This window comes from Protopterus annectens, chromosome 9.part0 (genome assembly GCF_019279795.1).
Source record: "Protopterus annectens isolate FY-2018-M chromosome 9.part0, PAN1.0, whole genome shotgun sequence".
Taxonomy (NCBI): domain Eukaryota; kingdom Metazoa; phylum Chordata; order Ceratodontiformes; family Protopteridae; genus Protopterus; species Protopterus annectens.
The window spans coordinates 1057648652-1057671337 of record NC_056743.1 but is presented as its reverse complement, the minus strand read 5'-3'; the positions used below and the strand labels follow the sequence as shown (position 1 = coordinate 1057671337).

General features: G+C 37.5%; 1 protein-coding gene across 1 annotated transcript in view; it reads left to right on the top strand.

Annotated features, from left to right (window-relative positions):
- RAPGEF3 (Rap guanine nucleotide exchange factor 3) overlaps nucleotides 1-22686 on the top strand; it is a 466244-nt gene that overhangs the window by 328919 nt on the left and 114639 nt on the right. The window contains exons 20-21 of the mRNA XM_044083866.1: nucleotides 5548-5729; nucleotides 11742-11832. Coding sequence (XP_043939801.1) covers nucleotides 5548-5729; nucleotides 11742-11832 — 273 coding nt within the window. The remainder of the gene's footprint in view (nucleotides 1-5547; nucleotides 5730-11741; nucleotides 11833-22686) is intronic.

Sequence of the window (22686 nt, the reverse complement as noted above, 5' to 3'; positions counted from 1 at the left end):
AGGTAGCTATTGTGATCAGAAGGGTACATAGAGTCTGCTTGATGGACAGCTGTGAATTGGTAATTAATGCTTTTTTGGATGACATGGACATCCACAAGTTCACATTTGATTTCCCAAGTAATCATCTGTGAGACAATGATATCCTTAACAAATACTGAGCCCCATACAGTTGCTGATAGGACTGAAGGTATGGCTTTGAAATTATTTCTTAGTAGCAACAGATATATTATTGTATTGTAGTTGTAGAAGGGCTTCACGTTTGGATGTTTTTGTTAAGCCTCTTTGACATTGAACTGAGCCATTTTAATGGGATTCAATTTACACCTTTACTTAGTTTGACATTTCAGCAGGCAGATTTTGCCTAAAAAGCCACTAAGGGGCAGCAAAGACTTTAGCCAGAATATGGGCTATGGCTAGAGATGTGCAGATTATCCCCAGCAAAGTAGGAAGGCTTGGCATCCATATTACCCTAAGCTGACACATACTGGATCCCTCCAAAATAACATCAGCTACTAACCAGTTATTAAAAGCATTTATCTTGGCACTGAATATTGTCATCATTTTGTCTGAGTGCAAAATACCACCAGCATCTCTCCTGCTTCAGACACATGCATAGCAAGATGAGTTGCATCCTCCTACATGTGTCTCTGGGTAATGCGCCTTAGGGGATTCACTCTCATATGGCCTGCGATCAGGTCTTAATCATATTCACTATGATGGAATGATCCTGGATCCCAGCTTCAGAGTCTTATCCAGCTTGATGTAAGTAGTATTCATATGTCTGCCAACAGAGTTGCCTGTTATCGTCTAAGTGAGCCATGAGCTGGTGTGTTTTTTGTTTTCACAAACCGAAAAAAAAAAAATGAAATGTGGCTAAATCTATGTATCAAATACATATTTTTGTGCCAAATATAGTGATTTACATTACCCCCTACATAAAAACTTGGGATAAAAGGGGACGATTAAGCCCCAGTCCCCAAACCTTTAATATTATTTTAAGTATTTTACTTTGGAGTTGTTATATAAGTTAAAGGCAAAGTCTCCTGGTCTGAAATCTCAGGGAGAACTTTGCTCTTATTTGTACCAGTTTTGATTGTCTGTTTTGTTTTGTTTTTCAGTTAGAACTTTTGAAATGGTGGAATTTTGAAAAATATATATTTTTATTTGTAACATTTAGCAAATATATATATATATATATATATATATATATATATATATATATATGTGTGTGTGTGTGTGTGTGTGTGTGTGTGTATATATATATATATGTATATATATATATATATATATATATATATATATATATATATATATATATATATATATAAAATCTTTAATTGCTTGTTTGTCATCTGATGTGGTGAGTGCATCCATAATGGATGTCTGTCATCCACAGCCTAGGTACAGGAAAGTGTATACATTAAGTAATTTGTAGAAAATAATGTGGCAGTACAGGAAAACAGATTACAGCAATGCGACTCGTTTTGGTATTGGTATTGGCAGTACAGGAAAACAGATTACAGAAATGCAACCAGTTTTGGTATTAGTATTAGCAGTACAGGAAAACAGATTACTGAAATGCGACTAGTTTCGGTATTGGTATTGGCAGTACAGAAAAACAGATTACAGAAATGCGAATAGTTTCGGTATTGGTATTGGCAAAACAGGAAAACAGATTACAGAAACAGGATACATACCCAAAGAATGGCGTACGGCAACTGTGGTCCCACTCCACAAAGGCGGTGCTTCTACGGACCCTGGAAATTACCGCCCCATAAGCTTGACGAGCCTTGTCTGCAAAGCTATGGAGAGGATCATAATGGAACTCATAAATAAAGACATTGGGGACCTACAGACACTGGATCCTACCCAATTTGGCTTTGTCAAGGGCAGATCCTGCCTCTTGAACTTGGTCGACTTTTTCGAAACAGTCACTAAGGCCATTGATGAGGGTAAGGCAGTTCACACAGCCTACCTTGACCTAGCAAAAGCGTTCGACACAATACCCCACTCGGGCATCATAGAAAAGCTCACCAGCTTAGATGTAAACCCATATGTCACAAGATGGGTTGCAAACTGGCTCAAGGACAGAACCCACAGGGTTAGAGTTGCTGGTGCCATGTCAGACTCTAAGCCGGTCACGAGCGGTGTCCCACAGGGCTCAGTCCTGGGCCCCCTCTTGTTCGGCATTTATTTTTCTGAAGTGCAGGCAAACATAGGGGGATTGTGGCTGACAAAATTTGCAGATGACTGCAAACTGGGCACCATAATTGACACTCCATCAGTCACAGACATCCTCCAGAGAGGTCTCATAGAAATGGATAACTGGTGCCAGAGCCATGGTCTTAAGCTAAATGCCAAAAAATGTATAGTCATACCCTTTGGGAAAAACAAGGTAACCCTAATTACCACATAGGTGGTAATCCATTAAACACGGAAGAAGTTATCAGGGACCTGGGGACCCAAGTTGACAGTAACCTCTCTTTTGACACTCACATTGCCAAAGTGGTTAGGAAGACCTTCTACATTGCCCACCTGATCATGAAGGGATTCACATCCAGATCAGGAGAGGTCATTGTACCCCTGTACTCTTCACTTATCAGACCAATGATTGAGTACAACGCCCCATTCGAATGTACCTTACCCGACACCTGCAGCAGTTGGAAAGACCCCAAAAGTTCCTCACCAAAAGGATAAAGGGGCTCAAACATATGTCATACGCTGCCCGACCGAAGAAACTCCAGCTCTATTCAGTCGCATACCATCTGCTCAGAGGTGATCTGTGCCTGACATACAAGGCCATGTCCAACCCAGAATTAATGGACATGCTCCACCTCAAAAAATCCAAGTCCACCAGAGCCACGAGAGCAAGAGACTTAAACCTCAACACGGATATAAATAGGACGTGCTGGAGGGACAGATTCATCACCCAGAGACTCCCTACACTATGGAACAGAATCCCAGTCCATGTGAGGCAGAGCCCCTCACTGACTCTGTTCAAGAGAAATCTTGATGAGTGGATGGGAGATCGTAGGTTTACCCCGGGAATCATCTCTGTGTCACTGCTGGACAGAGGCACAGCAAACTAATGGGTATAGTATTCTCATCCTAAGGGGTGGTGAAAGCCACACACACTCTGGCTAGGCTTATAAATGCCCAGGGGCAGATAGCCTAGTATGAACCTATGAACCACGACTAGTTTCGGTATTGGTATTCCCAACTTGCTATAGTACTATCTACTCTAACTTTCTTCTGCACAAAAGACTGTGGTGGGGACAATACGTGTTTGTTAAAAATTCTAAAATTAATACCAATGGATCATATAATAGGCTGAGAGGGCCTAATAAGTCTCATCTTTTTCTGATTGGTAAGGGGTGAGAGAGAAAACCAAACACAAGCTGCTTGCACAGAAAGCATTCCAGATGGGAATGAAGTTGAAGCAGAGGCTAAATGTAGGATTTGCATACCATAGGTCAGCCACTTCAAATGGTGAAGGAATAGAAAGTGAATAACAACAGAGCAACTTGGAGCTGGACAGCAGGAATAGAAGCCACTTGTTTACAATTATAAATATGAATATTATGATAACTGTCCAGCTAAGTACTCACTACAGAGGGAATACAGACAAGTTATATTAAGAATTATGTTTCAAAAACAAGTGAGATGAATAAGTCATTGCATTCATTTTGCAAATTATAACAGTAACACCATTTTATAAACTGAAATCACCCACATCAGTAATTCCTATAGGTCAGACATGTTTACTGCATACTTATTTAATGTTTTAGGCCAGTAATCTTCAGATGAAGATGACTGGCTGAAAAGCCCATTGCTACCCGAAACGACTAATAGTCCTTTTCCTGTATTCAGTATCTTACTGACACCTAAGGGAAGATCTGTGCATTGCCTTCCATGCTATTAGGGACCCAGTTGTCCTAGATGTATTGTATCTGTACAAATGAAACAGTCTCACTCATCCCAGAACCAGGGGAAATAAATCTTCACCAGCAGATAGGTAAAACGCAATGGAAACATTCACCATGCAGTACCTCCTTGCCTCTTGAAAAACAGACTCCCCTTACAAATGTAGTAGTGTGATACATTATCATCCTTTAGACAGGGCCTGGATGATTGGATGGGGCTTGACTGCCTAGCACTCATCGTTGGAGGAGATATGATTTAAGCGTGGTTACTAGCAAAGGCATAGATTGTCATAAGACTCAGGTGCCTTGAATTTCCTAACATCATGTGATCCTCTGCATAAATTATGGGGTGGGTATGCAGATCCATGTTTGACAATGCTACTGTTTTGCATTACAGTAATAGCATATGTGTGTGTGTGTGTGTGTGTGTGTGTGTGTGTGTGTGTGCAGCTATTAGAATGGGAAAGGTGTAGTAATATAATATATCATGCAAGGTTACCCAAGTTTTTTTTTTTTTGAAAGATGGGGAGTGGGGGGTAACAGGTCAGTATGATGCATGATAGGCTAGTTTCTGAATTAAAATGTTGTTTTGTTTTAGGTTTTATTTTTTGTAAACATGTTTTGTTTTATTTTCAGTAACTTCTCAAGGTGTTTGAATTTGTATTGCTGCAGCTTATATTTCATTTGTGGCAGTGTTGTATTTTAGTAAGGTTTTATTTTATCATATTATACGGTTGTTTAGAGCTGATTTTCCTGCATTCTGATTGTCAGGTGTTATTATTTTTTAAGTTCATGGGTTCATAATTTTAATTTTTGTTTTTTTGTTATGAATATTTTACATGTGTTAATGCTTGCTTTAATTGTTTTGTGCTCTGCTTAGGTAGGAAATGACTTTTTATGCAATAATATTCTGTATTTAACTTTATGTATCTCTTGTAATGTTGACTTTTTCCCAGTTCAATGTGAAAAGGACAGCTCTTTGTTTTTTCATGTTAAAAGGCACTTAGTTTGTCTTTGTTTTTGAATGTTGTTTAGTTTTAATTGTTGGTTATAATGTTCCACCGTTAAGCTACAATGATGCTTGTGTGTTTTTAAAGCATTTTATCCTTTACTTTTGTAATCTATGAGAATCGCTTTATATTGAACTGTGTAGGACGATTTTTTTTTCCTTTACTGAGTACTGTAGATCTGGCTTTTTCTCTTGTCTAATTGCTTTTCTTAGGATTATGTAAGCAGCGTATACATATTTTGTGGGTGATGTAATCAAGATGTGCCTTTTCCTATTTTGACCTTGTGCTAGACGTAGTTTTATTCTACTCCCTTTTTGGTGTCCACAGTTAAGATAAATGTTATATTAACAAGGTGTTAGAATTATCAATTTCCTTGAATGTCTGTTAGTCATAAGCTTGTCAGCTGAATCTCTGAAATAGATACAGGTAAAAAGCAAGCAGTAGAGCTGAAGTATGCTTTTTTCATAATTAAGATTTGAATAAATATGCATCTTTCGCTCTTTCGTTGGGGTACTGCAGGGTGTCCACTTATTTATTTATTTTTTGGAAGCAAATGTGTAGCATCATTCTCCACAAAACATTAGTTTTCACCATCACTTGGTTCTGTTATGTAGGTAGAACTTCTCCATTATGTTTTTGGACCTCAGAACTTCCGCAATGCCACCACAGCAAACCTGGACCGATTCATCCGACACTTCAATGAGCTCCAGTTTTGGGTAGTAACAGAACTTTGTCTTTGTTCAGACCTGAATCGACGAGCACAGCTGCTGAGGAAGTTCATCAAAGTAGCAGCAATGTAAGTTATGTTTGAAAAGAAACATGTCTCTTCACTCGTATCATATTTAGAAATTTTCAAATGTAGCTTACCATACAAGTATTTAAATGACTCCTTAAAAATGCATTCAATTGTCTTTTGTTTGACTTAACTAAGAAAGTTAAAAGTTTTTACCAACAACCACTTGTATACAACAGCACAAATTTTTTACTGCTGCATTGTTATTCAAAATCATACTGCCTGCACTTTCATTGCAGTGTATAAGTTACACCAGACATTATGGAACTGTAGTGGCTATTTAAGGAACCTAACAAACTTAAGACCGAATAGATAAGACAGGCATGACAACATACATCTACCCTGTAAAGACATTCAAGAAGCAGCAATTGACCCTGCAGAAAAGCAGAGCATTACTTGTTAGATTGAGAACAGGGAATATTTTGAAGTGTTTTGTTTATCTTCATGTCCCTTCCTACTATAATACAATCTACTAAACAATGGTAAGCAGTAGTAAAGGCAGCTGAAGACAGCGAGCTTGATATCCTTACACAAGTACTAACTATCAGACTAGGAATTCTGATAATATGGTGCAGGAAGAAGTTCATATTAGGCAGCCCCAGGCAAATGTAACACTTAGGTAGTGGGTGTAAGAATGTCTGTCTGTAGAAACCATGTGCGAAGGATGTACTAATGTAATGTGCTTCATGCTTGACTGGAAAATCAGGGCATTGGCCAGGAAATTTGGTCTTATTCATGACTGAGAGTCTACTAGGAAAAGTGTGGATATTAAATGGTAAGATACTGTCCATTTGTTTGTGGCAGGAGCCAGCCTTCAGAAATTAGAAGCGTTTAAACTTTTTGTGTTGGTTCTGCAGGGGAGTGAATGATTGCAGTCAATGAACAGAGGGAAATTTTATCCCCCAGGCAAATAAAACAAGCAGCACAGGGGCAAATCCTTGAAGAGTCAATAAAATGGGTAAATGGAAAAATTGAAGGGAGGCACTGAGGGAAAAGGACAGCGGTGGGAGAAGGGGGTCAAAGGATGCAGTTGGAGGCTAGTCCTTTTAATCTGGACCTGCAAATATATTTTGTAAAGAGAACATTTTGGTGCCTTGGAGCAGAATGACTGAGTGGGTAGTGAGTTACATAACAGATAAAAAAAGAGGTCATGGTAAAGAGTGTCCACACTGAGAAAAGGTGAGCTGTTTTTAGATTCTACAGGGCTCAATACATAAGCATATACTACTTAGTATCTGTGCCATTTACAATATGATGAACATGATGAAGGAAATATATGGCTCTTTGCAGGAAACACTAATATGTCTCTAATAAGGATCAGTGTTGTAGTATTATTCATAACAGGGGAAAATTGTACCAGGCTGACTTCCAGAATTCATTTCATCCCCAGCACAAGAACACCCTCTCATATGACAATGTCAGTAAGATATCTAATATAAAATAAAGAGATATTCACACCAGCTTCATTTCTCCTTTTGACCACATGTGCAGCTGCCCATTCCAGATGAAGTCTACAGTTTGTGTGTTTCCATCAGGGATTCTTTTGATATTATTTGTACAGTGTATTATATTTTTACTGGTGTCTTTTAGGTATTGTTTGGCTGTAACTCCTAGACATTTGCAAAGTTATTAATGTCCTGGGAAAAGGCCACAGATGTGCTTGTGGTTGACATATGTCACCAAAGGACATTCATTATCATCTATATTCATTGCTTAACCTCATAACGACTTTGAGTATAAGATTAAATAACACAGTTCCTTGTATTAGATTAAGGGGCATAAATATGCTTTCTCAGAGGTGAATTATATTCAAGAAGCGTGGGTAGAAAATCTAAGCATTAAAGAGCATGGATAAGAAGTTATCAGCTTTAGCTTCCACAAGAAGTGGCCATGGGGCCTTTGTGACCCTCTTAGATTTGCTAGATGCTAACTGCAACATTTCCTACTGTGTTGAGCCCAGTACTAATTCCCCTTCAGAGTCTAACAGTGGGTTGCAGGCATCTCTGTACTGGTGGGAACTCCATGAAATCCAGTGTTTCCTGAATAGTATAACAGATGAAAATATATCATATATCCTACCAGTAAGTACAACTCTTTTAAGTACCTCATTCGCCCCAACATCACTGCCTTCTTCTACCTTGGGTTGCTCCATTCCCTGTACTTTTGTGACTACATATACATGCTCCAGCTCTGAGAAGGCACTATAGCGGGAAAAGAAGATATCAGACTTTAGTATTCACTATTTAACTACAATACAATACTTACATCTCAGTTGCTAAGACACGTTTCCCTTTAAGTTTACTCCTTAGGTCAAGGAATGCTTGTTACGGGCTTTCTACTGCATTTGCTTGTTTTTGTTTCTTTGTGAAATTTGACTTCTAAATAAGTATGGTTGGCTTACTGTTTTCTATTGCTACTGGAACTGCTGGTATTTTCATTATGTTGAAAAACAAAATGCTACTGTATCAGTGGAGGTAGGAAACTTTAATGAGGAAAAAACAAGGCCATATGAACACTGTAAGTGCTTTCGTGACTATCGCACTTCATCAGACCATTCAACTTCACAAACTTCAATAAACAAAATTATATAAAATGCTAATAAAAATTACCCAACCAGGAACCAAGAAAAGCCCTACGAGCTCTTGCAAAACACGAAGATGCCAAACAGGAACAAAAGGATGAGCCACTCCACAGTAAAAAATGTACCTACTCAGGCCAAATTCAGTAAAACCAATTCTGGACTTTATTGAAGAAAATAAAACAAATGATAAGCGCTTTCATCCTGACCACTTCAGAACTTCATCAGATAATGAATTAATTACACAAACCCTTTATATAGTACAGAAGAAATTGGGTAAAACAATCATTAAAAGTTAATAAGGTATTTAAAATGACACACCCGCTTAAAGAAAAATCATGTAAAAAAACATGCTTTATATATGAAAAATGGTTAAAATGAATAAATAAATGTGGAAAATTCAAATTGTATTCTAAAAACATAATAAAATATATAATTTAATAGTACAGAAGAAATATACATTTTTTTAAAAGAAACACTGTTATCTTTCTAAGGCTTTTAGTTTCAACAGAGCTAATGTATTCCTTTAAGGCTGACCAACTTGATGCATTGAGACGCAGTTACCAGTAAATCTCTCTCCTTTCTAACAAAAGTGACCAGGCACCACCTCGAGGTTCTGTTTTAATACTGACAATGACAGTGAAATGAAAAGAGCGACCAGTATTTTCCATAATGTGTTTACTAAGTGCATTTGTATCTTTTTTTGATTTTATTTTGAGAAAGATGATTGAGTGATTTTTATTAGCATTTTATATAATTTTGTTTATTGAAGTTTGTGAAGTTGAATGGTCTGATGAAGTGACGATAGTCGCGAAAATGCTTACCGTGTATATATGTTCTTGTTTTTTGTCATTAAAGTTTCCTACCTCCACCGATACAGTGCTGTTTTGTTTTTTTACAATTTTGTATCAGTTTTACACTACTGGGTTGCCCTCTAGTGCTATTCTTCATTTTAGTTCTTCTATTTTCTTTGTTATTCACTTCCTCACCCATTCTGTGGTTTTAGTCTGTAAGGTTCATGCTTTTGTTTTCCTCACCCATTCTGTGGTTTTAGTCTGTAAGGTTCATGCTTTTGTTTTCCTCACCCATTCTGTGGTTTTAGTCTGTAAGGTTCATGCTTTTGTTTTCCTCACCCATTCTGTGGTTTTAGTCTGTAAGGTTCATGCTTTTGTTTTCCTCACCCATTCTGTGGTTTTAGTCTGTAAGGTTCATGCTTTTGTTTTCCTCACCCATTCTGTGGTTTTAGTCTGTAAGGTTCATGCTTTTGTTTTCCTCACCCATTCTGTGGTTTTAGTCTGTAAGGTTCATGCTTCTGTTTTCATCAGGGTATTATTTCTTTTTACATTTCTGATGCAGTTTACTGCTCCTTATCAGGAAATGTACTTAAGTTCTTTTTAGAACTTGTATTACTGCGCCGATTATTTAATTTTTGTCACAATGATGGTTGCTGTTCATTTTTGTTCTTATTTGTTAATTTTATCTATATTTGGTAAAACATTTGAATTCAGTGTGTGTGTTTCTTGGTTTTCAAGTTTTTAATTTTTAATTGATTTACTAGTTTGTTTGTTTTTATTCCCTTGCTGAATTACTTTTCAATATGGTGGCAGTTTGTTGGATTTTTAAGTTTATGAGGGAGAATGGAAAGTTATGACTGATTGTGAGGTCTAATTCTTCTCCCATGTGTTAGAACATATTTAATGCACAGGCAACTATCAATCTGATTGGTCAAGGTCCTGTGACTATTTTACAAATATATTTTACTCTGTTTATATATATTTCTCTGTGAGCAAAATGCCTTCAACTCTTCTTAACCATGGTCTTATGTGCAAGATACTACGAACTGGGTATCAGAAAGGATTAAGAGATTCCTGATGGAATGAGGTGTGTAGCAGAAAGTCATTAAATCTGCTGTTTGTTTTAATTTGGCATACTGCATTAAAGCTGATGTAGTGCATTACACTCCCAATAAAGATTATATTAATAGGCACACAGTGTGTTTTGTTTCAGAGTTTGGAATCTAAACATTTTAAGATATGTGATGCATTGGACATGCATCATGGTAATTTAAGTCCACCAAGATTTCACTCCTGGCCACTGTCTGTATCTCAGAAATGCAATGCAAGACAACACCCTTGCAGTTTTTGTGACCCGCAAGCTCAATTGGTCTATTTTCCTGTCACAAAAAAATGATTAATAGGGCAGTCAACTGCACTTCTAACTGGCTAATCTCTGTAAAATGGGGGTGTATCTATCCTCTTCTTCTTGAGGTGGTAGGTTAGGCCCCATCTTTATAACTCCTCCAACTTTAATGACATCGGTGTCTCAGACAGAGTGTGATACAGGACTACCTATGTAGTTTATGCTTTGTGAATCCCTTTGCACAGTTGCAGCCTTTGCACTAGCATGGTCCATTTATGTAATATCAAGGTTACTGAGTAAGTACGACTGACACCTTTGGGCAAGTTTATTAACTGGAAGATAAAAAGCAGTCCCAACTTAATGCTGAACAAATTTATTACTGAGGTTAGAAACTGACCTTCTTTTAGAGGGGTGTAAATTGTTATAGAAATTAAATAAACACAAATTGTGTCATAGAGTGGCTGATTCTTGGAATGTTTCCAGCTCATAAAGCTGAACAGCTATGCTCCCTTAAAGCAAGGTGGCATCATGAATTAAAGCATTATAGTTAGGAGATACAGGACATATATTTTGGCCATCCTTTAATAGAAACTTTCACTTTCAAGTTTTGTGATATCTGACTTGCCCATATTAAGGTAGGTGCTAGTATACACAGGTTATACAAGCAACCCAGTGAGTCCTGGACTTTTTTCTACTGGCAATAGTTATATATGCACGTATGTATAATGAAAAGCATACGTCATGCACTGCACTGATGAGAGAGTGACCAAAACAAAGCAAGAGAAAGGATAAGGACAGTAGACCAAAGGTTGCTTAATTTATGCCTGCACATGACTATGTGGTGACAAGTTATGGGAAGCGACCAATCTAGAGAAAAGGTTGTAAGTGGGACACCTGTAAGTTTTGAACCAAATTAACCTTCAAATCATGCTCAGATTCTCCATCTCCACTGTCACCAGTTTCAGCAGACAAGTCTGCTCATTAAATATATGGAAGCTATCTGTAATAAGTTTTAAAAAAGGGAAAACACGATCCTCTACAGAAAATGAGATATTTCTACTTTAACGGGCTATTGACCTTTGACATCTCTGTTGTACATGTGCTTTGTGCTAATGTCTGGCATCACAGTGTGTACTCTCTTATAGCCTGTTTGAGAAGTATGCCTATTTTTGTTACCACATTCAGGTCATAAGATTCAATGAAGCCACAGTGTAATTATGTGTGTTATAAACAGATTGTAACCATGACCTGAGATGCATTTATTCTGTACTTAGCTAACCCTGCCATTTATATTTCAGCCTAAGAGAACACAAGAACCTAAATTCTTTTTTTGCTCTCATGTTTGGCCTCAGCAACAGTGCAGTCAGTCGCCTTGCCAAGACCTGGGAGGTGAGTCGTAGCTGTCATCTAGATGTGATATAACCTGCTGCTTCTCTTTTGTCCTTTACCGCTGAACTGTAAAACAGTATCATAGCAGTGTTTAATATTTAATATTCATTATTGTGTTCTTTTGTATTTCATAATGCCAGCTTCATATTAACATTCTTTGTTCATAATCTATAACATAAGTTGCCAGTGGCATATTCTATGGTAAATATTAAAAAGTTCACTGGCCTAAGTGACTGACAGCAACACCAACAATAGGGCAATGCCAAAAACACAAAATGCTTCATCGCTCCTATCTTAGCACAGACCTCAATAATACAGAATGAGATTGATAGCCAACATGACCATGGCACAAGTGACCACAATTTCTGACCACCTTGTAATTGGAATGGTATCTGCAAAAACAGAACCCCAACTGCTTAGTAGTATCACTACACTATAGCATATTATACCATGACCCCCTATTAATATTCCAAAACGTGCACGCTGATTGGCCAGCGTGCACGTTGTAAATCGACTTATACTAATGGAAAAAGGTCCGGTTGCCCGGACCTTTTCCATTAGTATAAGTCTTTTTTTAAAACACTGTCTCGCTATGTTAAAAGAGTTTAACATAGCGACACAGGTTTAAAAAAAACAACGGAGATCTCCGTTGCTTTTTTTAAAGCTATCTCGCTATGTTAAACTCCTTTAACATAGCGACACAGTGTTTAAAAAGCAACGGAGATCTTGCTTTCTCCGTTGCTTTTTTTAAACCTGTCTCGCTATATTAAATGGGTTTAACATAGCGAGACAGCTTTAAAATAAGCAACGGAGATCTCCGTTGCTTATTTTAAAGCTGTCTCGCTATGTTAAACCCATTTAACACAGCAAGACAGGTTTAAAAAAAAAAAGCAACGGAGAAAGCAAGATCTCCATTGCTTTTTACTGTTTTGCTATGTTAAATGGGTTTTAACATAGCGAGACAGCTTTAAAATAAGCAACGGACATCTCCGTTGCTTATTTTAAAGCTGTCTCGCTATGTTAAACCCATTTAACATAGCGAAACAGTAAAAAATCAACGAAGATCTTGCTTTCTCCGTTGCTTTTGGCCACAGCTCTGATGTACTGTGTAGGCATGCGCAGTACATCAGAACTGCGCGGATGCCAGACAGCTGTGGAAGGGCAGCAAAGAGGCATTATACAATGCCATTATTTAAGAAAAGTAATTGTTTCTTTTCTTAAATAATGTCATAGTATAATAGCAATAACCCACTTCTGGGTGTGGGTAATGTGAGATTTAACCATGGTTGTCTTTGTTTGGGAAACCACACCAACCGTGGTTAAATCCCGCATTACCTACACCCAGGCGTGGGTTATTGCTATAGTAGCACACCATATCACTTACAGGTAATGAAGCACTCATTGTGATGGCTAGAGCAATCCAGCACTTCTAACCTTCACAGCCATTCTCAAGGTTCCCAAAATCAAAACTAATGATACAACCATTATGTCACATTATACAGGAAGTGTGATAGTTGTAATTTTACAGACTTGAGACATAATAATATTTAAAACCTTTAAGGATAAGCAGCTATATGAAAGTAGAACATTTTAAATGAATTGCAGAAGACAAAAATTTGAAGAAATTCTAAGAGATTTCAAAGATCCATCCAGGATCAGGGAAGTCTTAAGAAGAACTGACTCATTAGGACAGTAATAAGAACACTGAGCAAGTTACAAGTAACATCACAGATGCTAAGTTGTTATCGCAATACAAAGTATGTATCAGTACTAAACGGGAAGTAGTACATTTCACGAGGAATTTGAGAAGGCATATGGTCATCTCTATGACCTTTTTACTGCACATATGTGAGAAGGGTAAAAAGAAACTTGCATATAAACATACAGTAGCAAAAACAGAAAAATGCAAGGATTGTAAAACTAACCAAAATAGATGGGAATGGACAGAAATGGGTGGTAAGAATATCAGACACATAAATGAAAATATTTCTGCTTAGTATGTATATGTTAATAGATGTTATTAAGATAAATAATGTTATTTATTAAGAAAATTTTGGGATAAAGAGACTGTACCTACTCTATTCAGGGTACAAAGGATTTAAAAAGGAGCAAATAAATTCAAGCTAAAAGTGCACAAAGTGGGATTCAATGGTCATTCAGTCTAGATTTCTTTCAGAACTGAGGACTAAAGTGCTAATACAACTATCTGTGTGAACAAATCATGAGAACAGGATGAAGCTACTGAAAACTAATAGAACAGATCTGCTTTCTCTTCAAAACAATGTGAAGCAAGTTAAAAGGTTGGAAATTATTGACATGACAGTTTCTTTAGTTGCAGGGAATGTCTGAAAACCACTGCTTAAAAAAATGAATACCTTTAGGCAAGACAGAATGGGCTCACCAAAGAAATATTATGCTGAATGAATTTAATGGAGAAATTTGGGTGATCATGGTGCTAAAGCAGAATGAGACTGTGGATACAAACTACTTGAACAACGCATTTGTAGTCTACAGATTGTTAGTTTACAAAATAGAACAACTTGGAGTAGGTCTATGATGGAAGCATGGATGAAATATTGGCTAAACAGAAAGACACAGCAGATCTTAGTAAACGGAGATGGAGTGTACTTGTATAAAGAACCATGACAGGTGGTTACTGCAGGGGTTCAGTACTATGGCTGATCTTTTTTTTCTGTCCTTATCAGCGATGCTGTAGAAAACTGATGGTGATACAAAGTCGTGCAGTGTAGATGATACACAATAAGGTATAGACAGAAGGTGACATCTGGTAAGAATTGCTGAATTCTCTAAAACATGGCATCTTGAATTCAGTGAGGAAAATTCACAGACAATGGGTATATGAGGAATATCTAAGAATAAGCTACACAATTTGAGGAGAAGCATCAGCACTGTGATGGGACAAAAGGGACCTGGCATCTGATGATGACAAAATGAGCAGGTAGAATGAGAGGCTACAAGGAAGACTGGGCCATTGGTGTGGAGCATAACTATAGCAGTCAGCACTGGAGAAACATGGTTGTAATTTCTACTTACAGTTGCTAACCCCCATATGAACAATGTGTGCTGATGTTACCCCTTTATTATTACAAGTATGTAGACATGAGGAAGGTAGTCCAGTGCAGAGTAATGGCATTTAATCCTGAATGGCTGGATAGAAGGAACTGCATGAGTAGAATACAGCAAAATCTGAAGTTACAAAGTGGGCAGTTCAAAACTGGTATAAGGAAGCTATAAGGCAATTTTAGGAGTCATTGCATTCTGCAGTAGCTAATTATGCTGTAATTTCCAACTGACCACAGAGCTATTTTTTCAAAAGAAGATCAATCCAGGCAGAAATTCCCCCTGCATCAATTTTTTTTCCTTTTTTTTGGGGGGGGGGTCCTACTGTTTATTTTTGCTGAAATTCAAGGTTCTGCACACTAAAAGTTAACGTAGTCCGAAGCAGTTCTAACATGTTATGGAAGAAGAAGGGAGGAAGAAAATTAAGCAATATGTTATAAGGGAGCTCCAGCCTATCCTTACAGTAGAGACATAGACCACACAAACGAAAAAAATCATTAAATTTCATCATAGATTTTAGAAAGGTTACATTACGATTGGTAATAATGTTCCAGATTTCCAAGCAATATATAGTTTTATGACATAAAATAATTATAAATGCAGAATTAAATGTAAATGCATATTTAGTTGATGCTGTTTACACACTAACTCAGTATTTGCACCTTTGAATAGAATGCATACATTGAACTGTAGAATGAATATGAAATCCATCAAATAAGCAAAGTGATACAACCACTGAAAAACAATCTCTAAAATGAAAATGAAAAATGTTAGCCTGTTATGTGCAGGTTATGCATCCAGTTATTTGAAAACATTAATTAACTCTATAAATCCCAAAAGCAGTACAAAATGCAGTCAATGACTTGTTTACCCGAAGACTCCTAAGACCACCAAATTAAACAACCAGCAAAACAAAAAAAAAGCTTACAGTTTAAGTAATCTGATATAAAAGTTGTATGGCTACTGTTACAAACAGTGCACGAAGAGTAATTTATCCTGATAGCACTCCAATTCCCAAAAGCTTTAGTATGTGAAATGCTTCTCCTTACATAAGCAAAACACCAACAGGTAATTTCAAGTTCCAGACTCAAAAAGCAGTACAAGAAGCAATAATGAGTCTGGGAACAATCTGACCAAGAAGATAAATTGTGAAGAAGTACCAGACCAGAATAACATGAGCTCCGCTTCTACTAATGTTACAGTAAGTTAAATGGACAACAGCATAAAGAAATATTAAAGCAGGCTAACCACACATATACGAGCACACACACAGTGATAAAAAAGTGATACCAGATGTAACCAGCTCTGTGAAATGTGTGTGTGTCTGAAGCTTAAATGATCTTGAGGTACTCATCAAACAAAAATAAGAAAGTACGGTAATAAACAGCATAGAATGGTGACTAAGCTGACCATTGGCAATTTACTGCCAGCATCTCTGGATGGTCTTCCAAACTATTATATGCAGATAGATGTTCTTTGTTTTCTTTCCTTTTTGCTTTATGTTAACTTTTCAAGCTTTTTTCCCCATTGCTGAAATAATCAATAAAGCATTTAAGAAAAGAATTGTTTCCATCATCCTATATTCTGTGTGGCATTCCTTGTCTTAGGACTAAGAAACAGTCTCTTCAGTTAGGAAGCAAGATTACTTAAAGAGCGGTTATTTGTCTTTTCACCTTTCAAACTAGGGCGTAATATTTGTTTTATACAAACACGATAAGATAAACTTCAAATCTTCTGCATGTTTTCACTCTGGCAAGGGCTGCTGTTTTCCCTTCATATTTCAATTGTTAAAAAAAAATGTCTGTACTGAACTTTAACTCATATTGGAGGTTTACTGCATCATAGATGGTTAAGAGTATGTGAGCATCTAGTTTTGATATACAAAACAGTGTCATGGAAAAGAAGGCAACAGTGAATCTTCAAGATATTTGCTTAGCAATGCTTTTAAGTAGAGTCAGTTGCCAGGGTAAAACGGAGATAACAGTAAGCATCCTCAGATTACATATGTTATGCATAACATTTTGTGAAGGAAGAGATGCATTGGAGAGAGAGAGAGATACATAGTTGGGAAACACCTTGAATTGTGATGGTTTTCAGACATTATTTAGATTTCCACCATGTTATGGTAATTCTTGATAAGATAAAGGACCAAAAGTTTAGTATGGACTGAAGATGATTCTGTGCACCAAAATTCAAAACCTGGTTTTGGCATACAAGAGAAAAACTTAATTCTAGTCTGAAAAAGGATAGCTATCATAGGTTCATAGGTAGGTACTAGGCTGTTGACCCAAGGGCCTAAGTAAGCCTAGCCAACAAGGTTCCCTGGCTTACGCCACCCAAGAAAGTTAATTTTCTGTGCCCCTGTTGAGCAGAGCCACAGAAGTGATCCCCGGGGTGCATTTCCTGTTTCCCATCCACTCATCAAGATTTTTCTTGAAGAGTGCTAATGAGGAACTTTGCTTGACATAGATGGGTAGCTTGTTCCAGAGTATGGGAAGTCTCTGGGATAGGAATCTATCCCACCAGCATGTCCTGTTTATTGTGGTGACAAGGTTTAGGTCCCTAGAGCGTGTAGCTCGGAGGAATTGGGATTTCTTTAGGTGCAGCATGTCCAACAGCTCTGGGTTTGACATAGCTTTATATGTTAGGCAGAGATCACCTCAGAGTAGGCAATATGCTATGGAGTAAAGCTGGATTTTTTTGAGACAGTCAGTGTAGGGCATATATTTGAGGCCAATAATCCTCTTTGTGAGGTACTTCTGTGGTCTTTCCAGCTGCTGCAGATGTCTTGTGAGGTACATTCCAAAAGGGGCATTGTACTCTATAATAGGTCTAACGAGTGTCAAGTAGAGGGGAGCAATAACCTCTTTTTTCCCTGGATGAGAACCCTTTTATGATGAGGTGTGACATGTAGAAAGATTTCCTGACTACTGTGGTGATGTGATTATCAAAGGAGAGACTACTGTCCACCTGGGTCCCAAGGTCTTTTATCACACATTCGGCGTTGAGTAGACTGCCGCCTATACATTCAGTATTGAGTAGACTGCCACCTATGTAGTAGTTCATGGGTACAGAGTTTTTATCAAAGGGGATTACAGTGCATTTTTTGGCATTGACCTTGAGGCCATGGCTCTGACACCAGGCGTCTGTCTCAGTGAGGCCCTTATGTAGGATGTCCACATCATTTGGGGGTTCGACTATGGCTCCTAGTTTGCAGTCATCTGCGAACTTTATTACCCAAAGGCCTTCTGTGTTAGCCTGTACTTCAGAGAAGTAGATGCCAAACAGGAGAGAGGTCCCAGGACTGAACCCTGTGGTACTCCACTTGTCACTGCTTTGAAGTCAGATTTGGAGTCTACAATTTTTACAGTGTGGTTTCTGTCAGTGAGCCAGATGGCAACCCATCTTGTGTTGTAATGATTTATACCTAGTAATGATTTATACCTAGTTTAGTGAGTTTATCTATAATCATGCTTATAGGATGCTAAACAATGATAGCTGTATTGTTTGCTTTAGTTGAAAATACAGAAAACTGCCGCAAAAAGCTGCTTCCACTTTAACTTCAGTACCATAAAATGTCTGCATAGTTTCTTCATCTTTTTGAGGAATGAGATAAAAGTTGTATAATTGCCAAAGCTATATTCCTGCTTGTTGATTCACTAATTTGTACAATTTATATTAACTAAAAGCTTTGCTTGTACCACTGAGTACTGAATATTTCTATGGAGCTTTTATCCTCATGTCTACCATGCTCAAGTCATAACTTCCCCATCTACAATCATCAAATAAAAATAATAAATGGCATACTTTGGGTCTGTAGATTTAGTTAACTGAGACAAAATCTAAGACAGAGGTGCACAAAACATTTTATTCATGCATCTGCTCAACACAAATTAAATCTCTGCCTGCTCAAGTTAAGAGAATTTACCTGCTGAATATTTTAATATTGCAGCAGATGCCCTGGCATATCCAGGATCTATTCTTATGAATAGCTATACGAGAGAACACTGTATTCCTGTATTTTACTATTGCATAAGTATGGCAAATCAGATGATCTCAAACTACAGACAAATAGTCATATCTCCCTCCGCAGTTTAAAATACTGGAACTGGAAAGGGTGTTTGAGCACAACAACTTTAGTTCATTCATAATAAACTGCTCCTATCCCCTACTTAGGATAGGTTTGTCCCGGTTACACTTCATAATTTCGAATTACTGAAATCCCAAATTTCAGTAACCTGAGACCATGAAGGCTAAAACCAGAATGCCGAAAGTGCATAAGAGTGAATTTGAATAATGTGCTTATGCATTTCCAGTACGTCACGTGTTGTGTTATGGTGCCTGAGATTGCAGGTGAGTGAGTGTTTGTGTGTGTTTTTGTACGTTGTGTGTGTGGGTAAGGGTAGGGAGGTGTGAGTGTTGGATTTGTTGTTGTTTGTGTATGTGTGATGTGTATTTGTGTGTGTGCGAGTGGAGGATGGCGTGGTGTGAGTTTTTTTTTTTTTATGTTATGTGCGACCTCGGAGTTGGCATATATAAGTAGGGACGGTGTGGGAGGGTGCAGGGGGCTTGCACCCCTGCTTATATGTAGTGTAGGGTTGTGTGGTTTGTATGCTGTGGGTGGAAAGGTGTGTGTGTTATGTGGTGTATGGTGTATGTATGTTCTTGATTGTGTGATTCGGGATTGTGGATTTTGGTATTATGAATGGTTCAACTTTATAGTCTCGGGTTACTGAAATTTGGGATTTCAGTAATTTGAGATTATGACGTGAAACCGTTTGTCCCACATTATAGCACTTCCACTGCTGTTTTAAATTTTAGATCCACCGAGATTAGAAACAGTGTCAAGCACATCTCATTCTTATTTCTTAATCTAGCTAAACCATTTGACGCAGTCTCCCTCTCATTACTACTTTAGAAGCTATCCTATATTGACCTTTATTTCCGTTCCCTGTCATGGTTTGATGGTAATTTAGTCATGGTTTGATGGCAATTTAACAGGTCTCTGGCATTTAAATGGAAGAATAACATTTCTTCATCCCTGTCACCATCAGTAGGTGTACCTACAGGATCTGCCCTCACTCCCCTACTATTCTGTGCTTTCATAAGTTATCTACATACATGAAGCAAACATTCCATTACCAAGAAGATTAAACTCTAATCTGCTCTGCCAAAATTTGACTTGTTACAACAGCAGCCTCAAGAATCATTCACAACCACTGAAACTTGCCTCAGCAGCCACGGGCAAATCCTTAACCCTACACACACCAAACTAATTTGTGTACCTCTAAACATCTAGCTAGCCAGAGATTTATATTTGCCATAACTTTTTCTAGTAACACAAAACTGAAATTGCTCCCCATACCAAACTACTTGAAGTTACTATTGATGAAAAAACTGGATCACACTACAAAAGAATAGTACAAAAATAAATAAATAATCACAAACTTGCTGCTTTTTATAAAATTAAACCTTATCTAACTTATCATGCAAGGAAAAGTTTGGCCTTAGCTTTCCTTCTCTGTGTACTTCTCTATTCCTCCCCATTAACGGTCAGTCTGCAGGCCTCCCAAATTAATCTACTCCTGCATTGCGATGAAAAAGTTGCAAAATTTGCAGACATTGTGACCTACAGATTCAGAGTGAAGCTTCACTTTTAAGCACCTCATCCAGCTACAACAACTTCACTCTCCTTCCCAAGTGACCTTTCACCTACAGTCTTATGCACAGACCTGCATTATGGCCTAATGTCGCCCAGCAGTACTCCTCTTCCAGGTTGCTGAAACTCTTTGTATTCCCACTATGTGTCTCAAATGTGACATTTTGTCCCTGTTCCTCTGAAACAAATATCCACATCAAAAGCCTTCAAGCTGTCACACAAACACCATCTGATGAACTCTTGGATATGCTCAAGTTCTGCACCTGCATAATTTAACTTTTCATCTCTAGGTCTGTTACACTTTTCTTTTTTCAATAAACCTGCCACTAACCAACATCATTCTTTTTCTTTCTTCTGACAATTGTTTTAAAATATTTTACTACTATTTTATTGCACTGAATTTTTCATCATACTGTATTTTAACACAAATGCCCCATTATCATTAGACTTCAAAAGCTGATGCATCTTGCGTGGAAAAAGAACAGTTTTCTAGATGTAGAGATTTATGAATAGATGTCTTTTTAATTGTGTGCAGTGAAACACCATTTAGATGCGAATTTCTTCATTAAAAGTGGACTAAGAGTATTAATGCAAATTAAATAATTAACTGATAGCCAAAATGCTCTTTTTATTGCTGCCTTACTGCCGTGTTGGAAGTAGAAAAATGTTTAATAGAACTTTTCTTTAGATAAGCTCCTTTTTAAGTTTAAAATTATGTAGGCTACGAAAAAATGGTATTCTCACTAAAAAAAAAAAAAACAAAACAAAAAAAAACAACTAAGAACAGCTATAGCATATTTGTGTCAGGGGTTATAACCTGATGCTTTATGCAAAATAGTTACGCCTGTGGTGATCTGTGCAAAAACACTGGATTTTGGTTATCTGAAGGTGTAGAATTTTTAACAAGTGTAGAAATATTTTCCTTCTAATGTGTATATGTGTTGCTTAAATGTATGTGGCAGCAGTACTGTTTGTATACTTGAGTTGCATTCATATCCACCTTTATCTGTTGTTGCAGGGGAAGCCTCACGGTCGGTTTGCAGCCATCCATGTTTTTCTTGAGGAATTTGCAGTTTGTTAATAAGTTTGCAAATTATACAACTTTCAAAACCATGACACCTTTCATGTGAATTGCTTGGTAGAACACTATATATGCAGGAAGAAGCAAGGAATAAAATGTCTTCTTGGATTAATCTGTCTGGTTTCTTTGAGGTGTAGTTTGATTTCTGGTTTCTGAATTGCATCCTGTATTAGATTTGCAAAAGATTTATGTAAGAAGGCTTGTGCCCCAGATTTTGAAACTGGGATCAGTGTAACTTGAGATATAATACTAGAGATAATTTTTGCTTGGGTTTTAGTGTTTTTTTATTGAAGCATATAGTGCTAGATGGTATTCAGAAAATAGAAATGGATATGATACAGAATGGCTCAAGTCATTCTGTTGTATTGCCTTGATTTGCATTGCACAAAATGAATGAATTTCTGGCATTTGCTCTATACCAGCATTAATAGTGTGTTACAATGCCATTTAGATGTGTTTGATATGCTGTAGATGGATTTTACCATGTTCATAAAGTTGTAAAGCTGCATGGCACTGAGACTGGGGTTGGGGGTTGGAGTAATTGTTAAGTTGTTTACCTCACAAATATAAGATACACGGCTTGATTCTCACATTTGAGGCAAATTGGCTAGGCTTAAAATGGCCCAAAAGGGCAGCTAGTCTAGTACTTACCTATGAATTGAATTTTTGCTGCTAATTGTCTCTACTTTTCTTCTGTGGAGTTTTTATAGGTTCATAGGAGATTACTAGGCTAACAGCTAAAGAGCCCTTAGAGGCCTAGCCAGTATAGCCCAATTTCACCTATAATGTGACCCCTAGAGTCTAGAAGATAGCATAGGTTTGTACATATTCTTTGAGTATTTTACAAATTGCTCTTGTCTGTAAGGGACATAGGCACTACCCCAGGTCTGAATTTGCAGTTCCCCAGCCATGGATCCAGGGAAGGGCTCTCTCTAATGTGAGTAGGATGCTTGTTGCAAAGAAGTAATCCCTGTGACACATATTTGTATCTCCATCATGTTTTGTTTGAGTCACTGATTAGGTTTAGACCCCT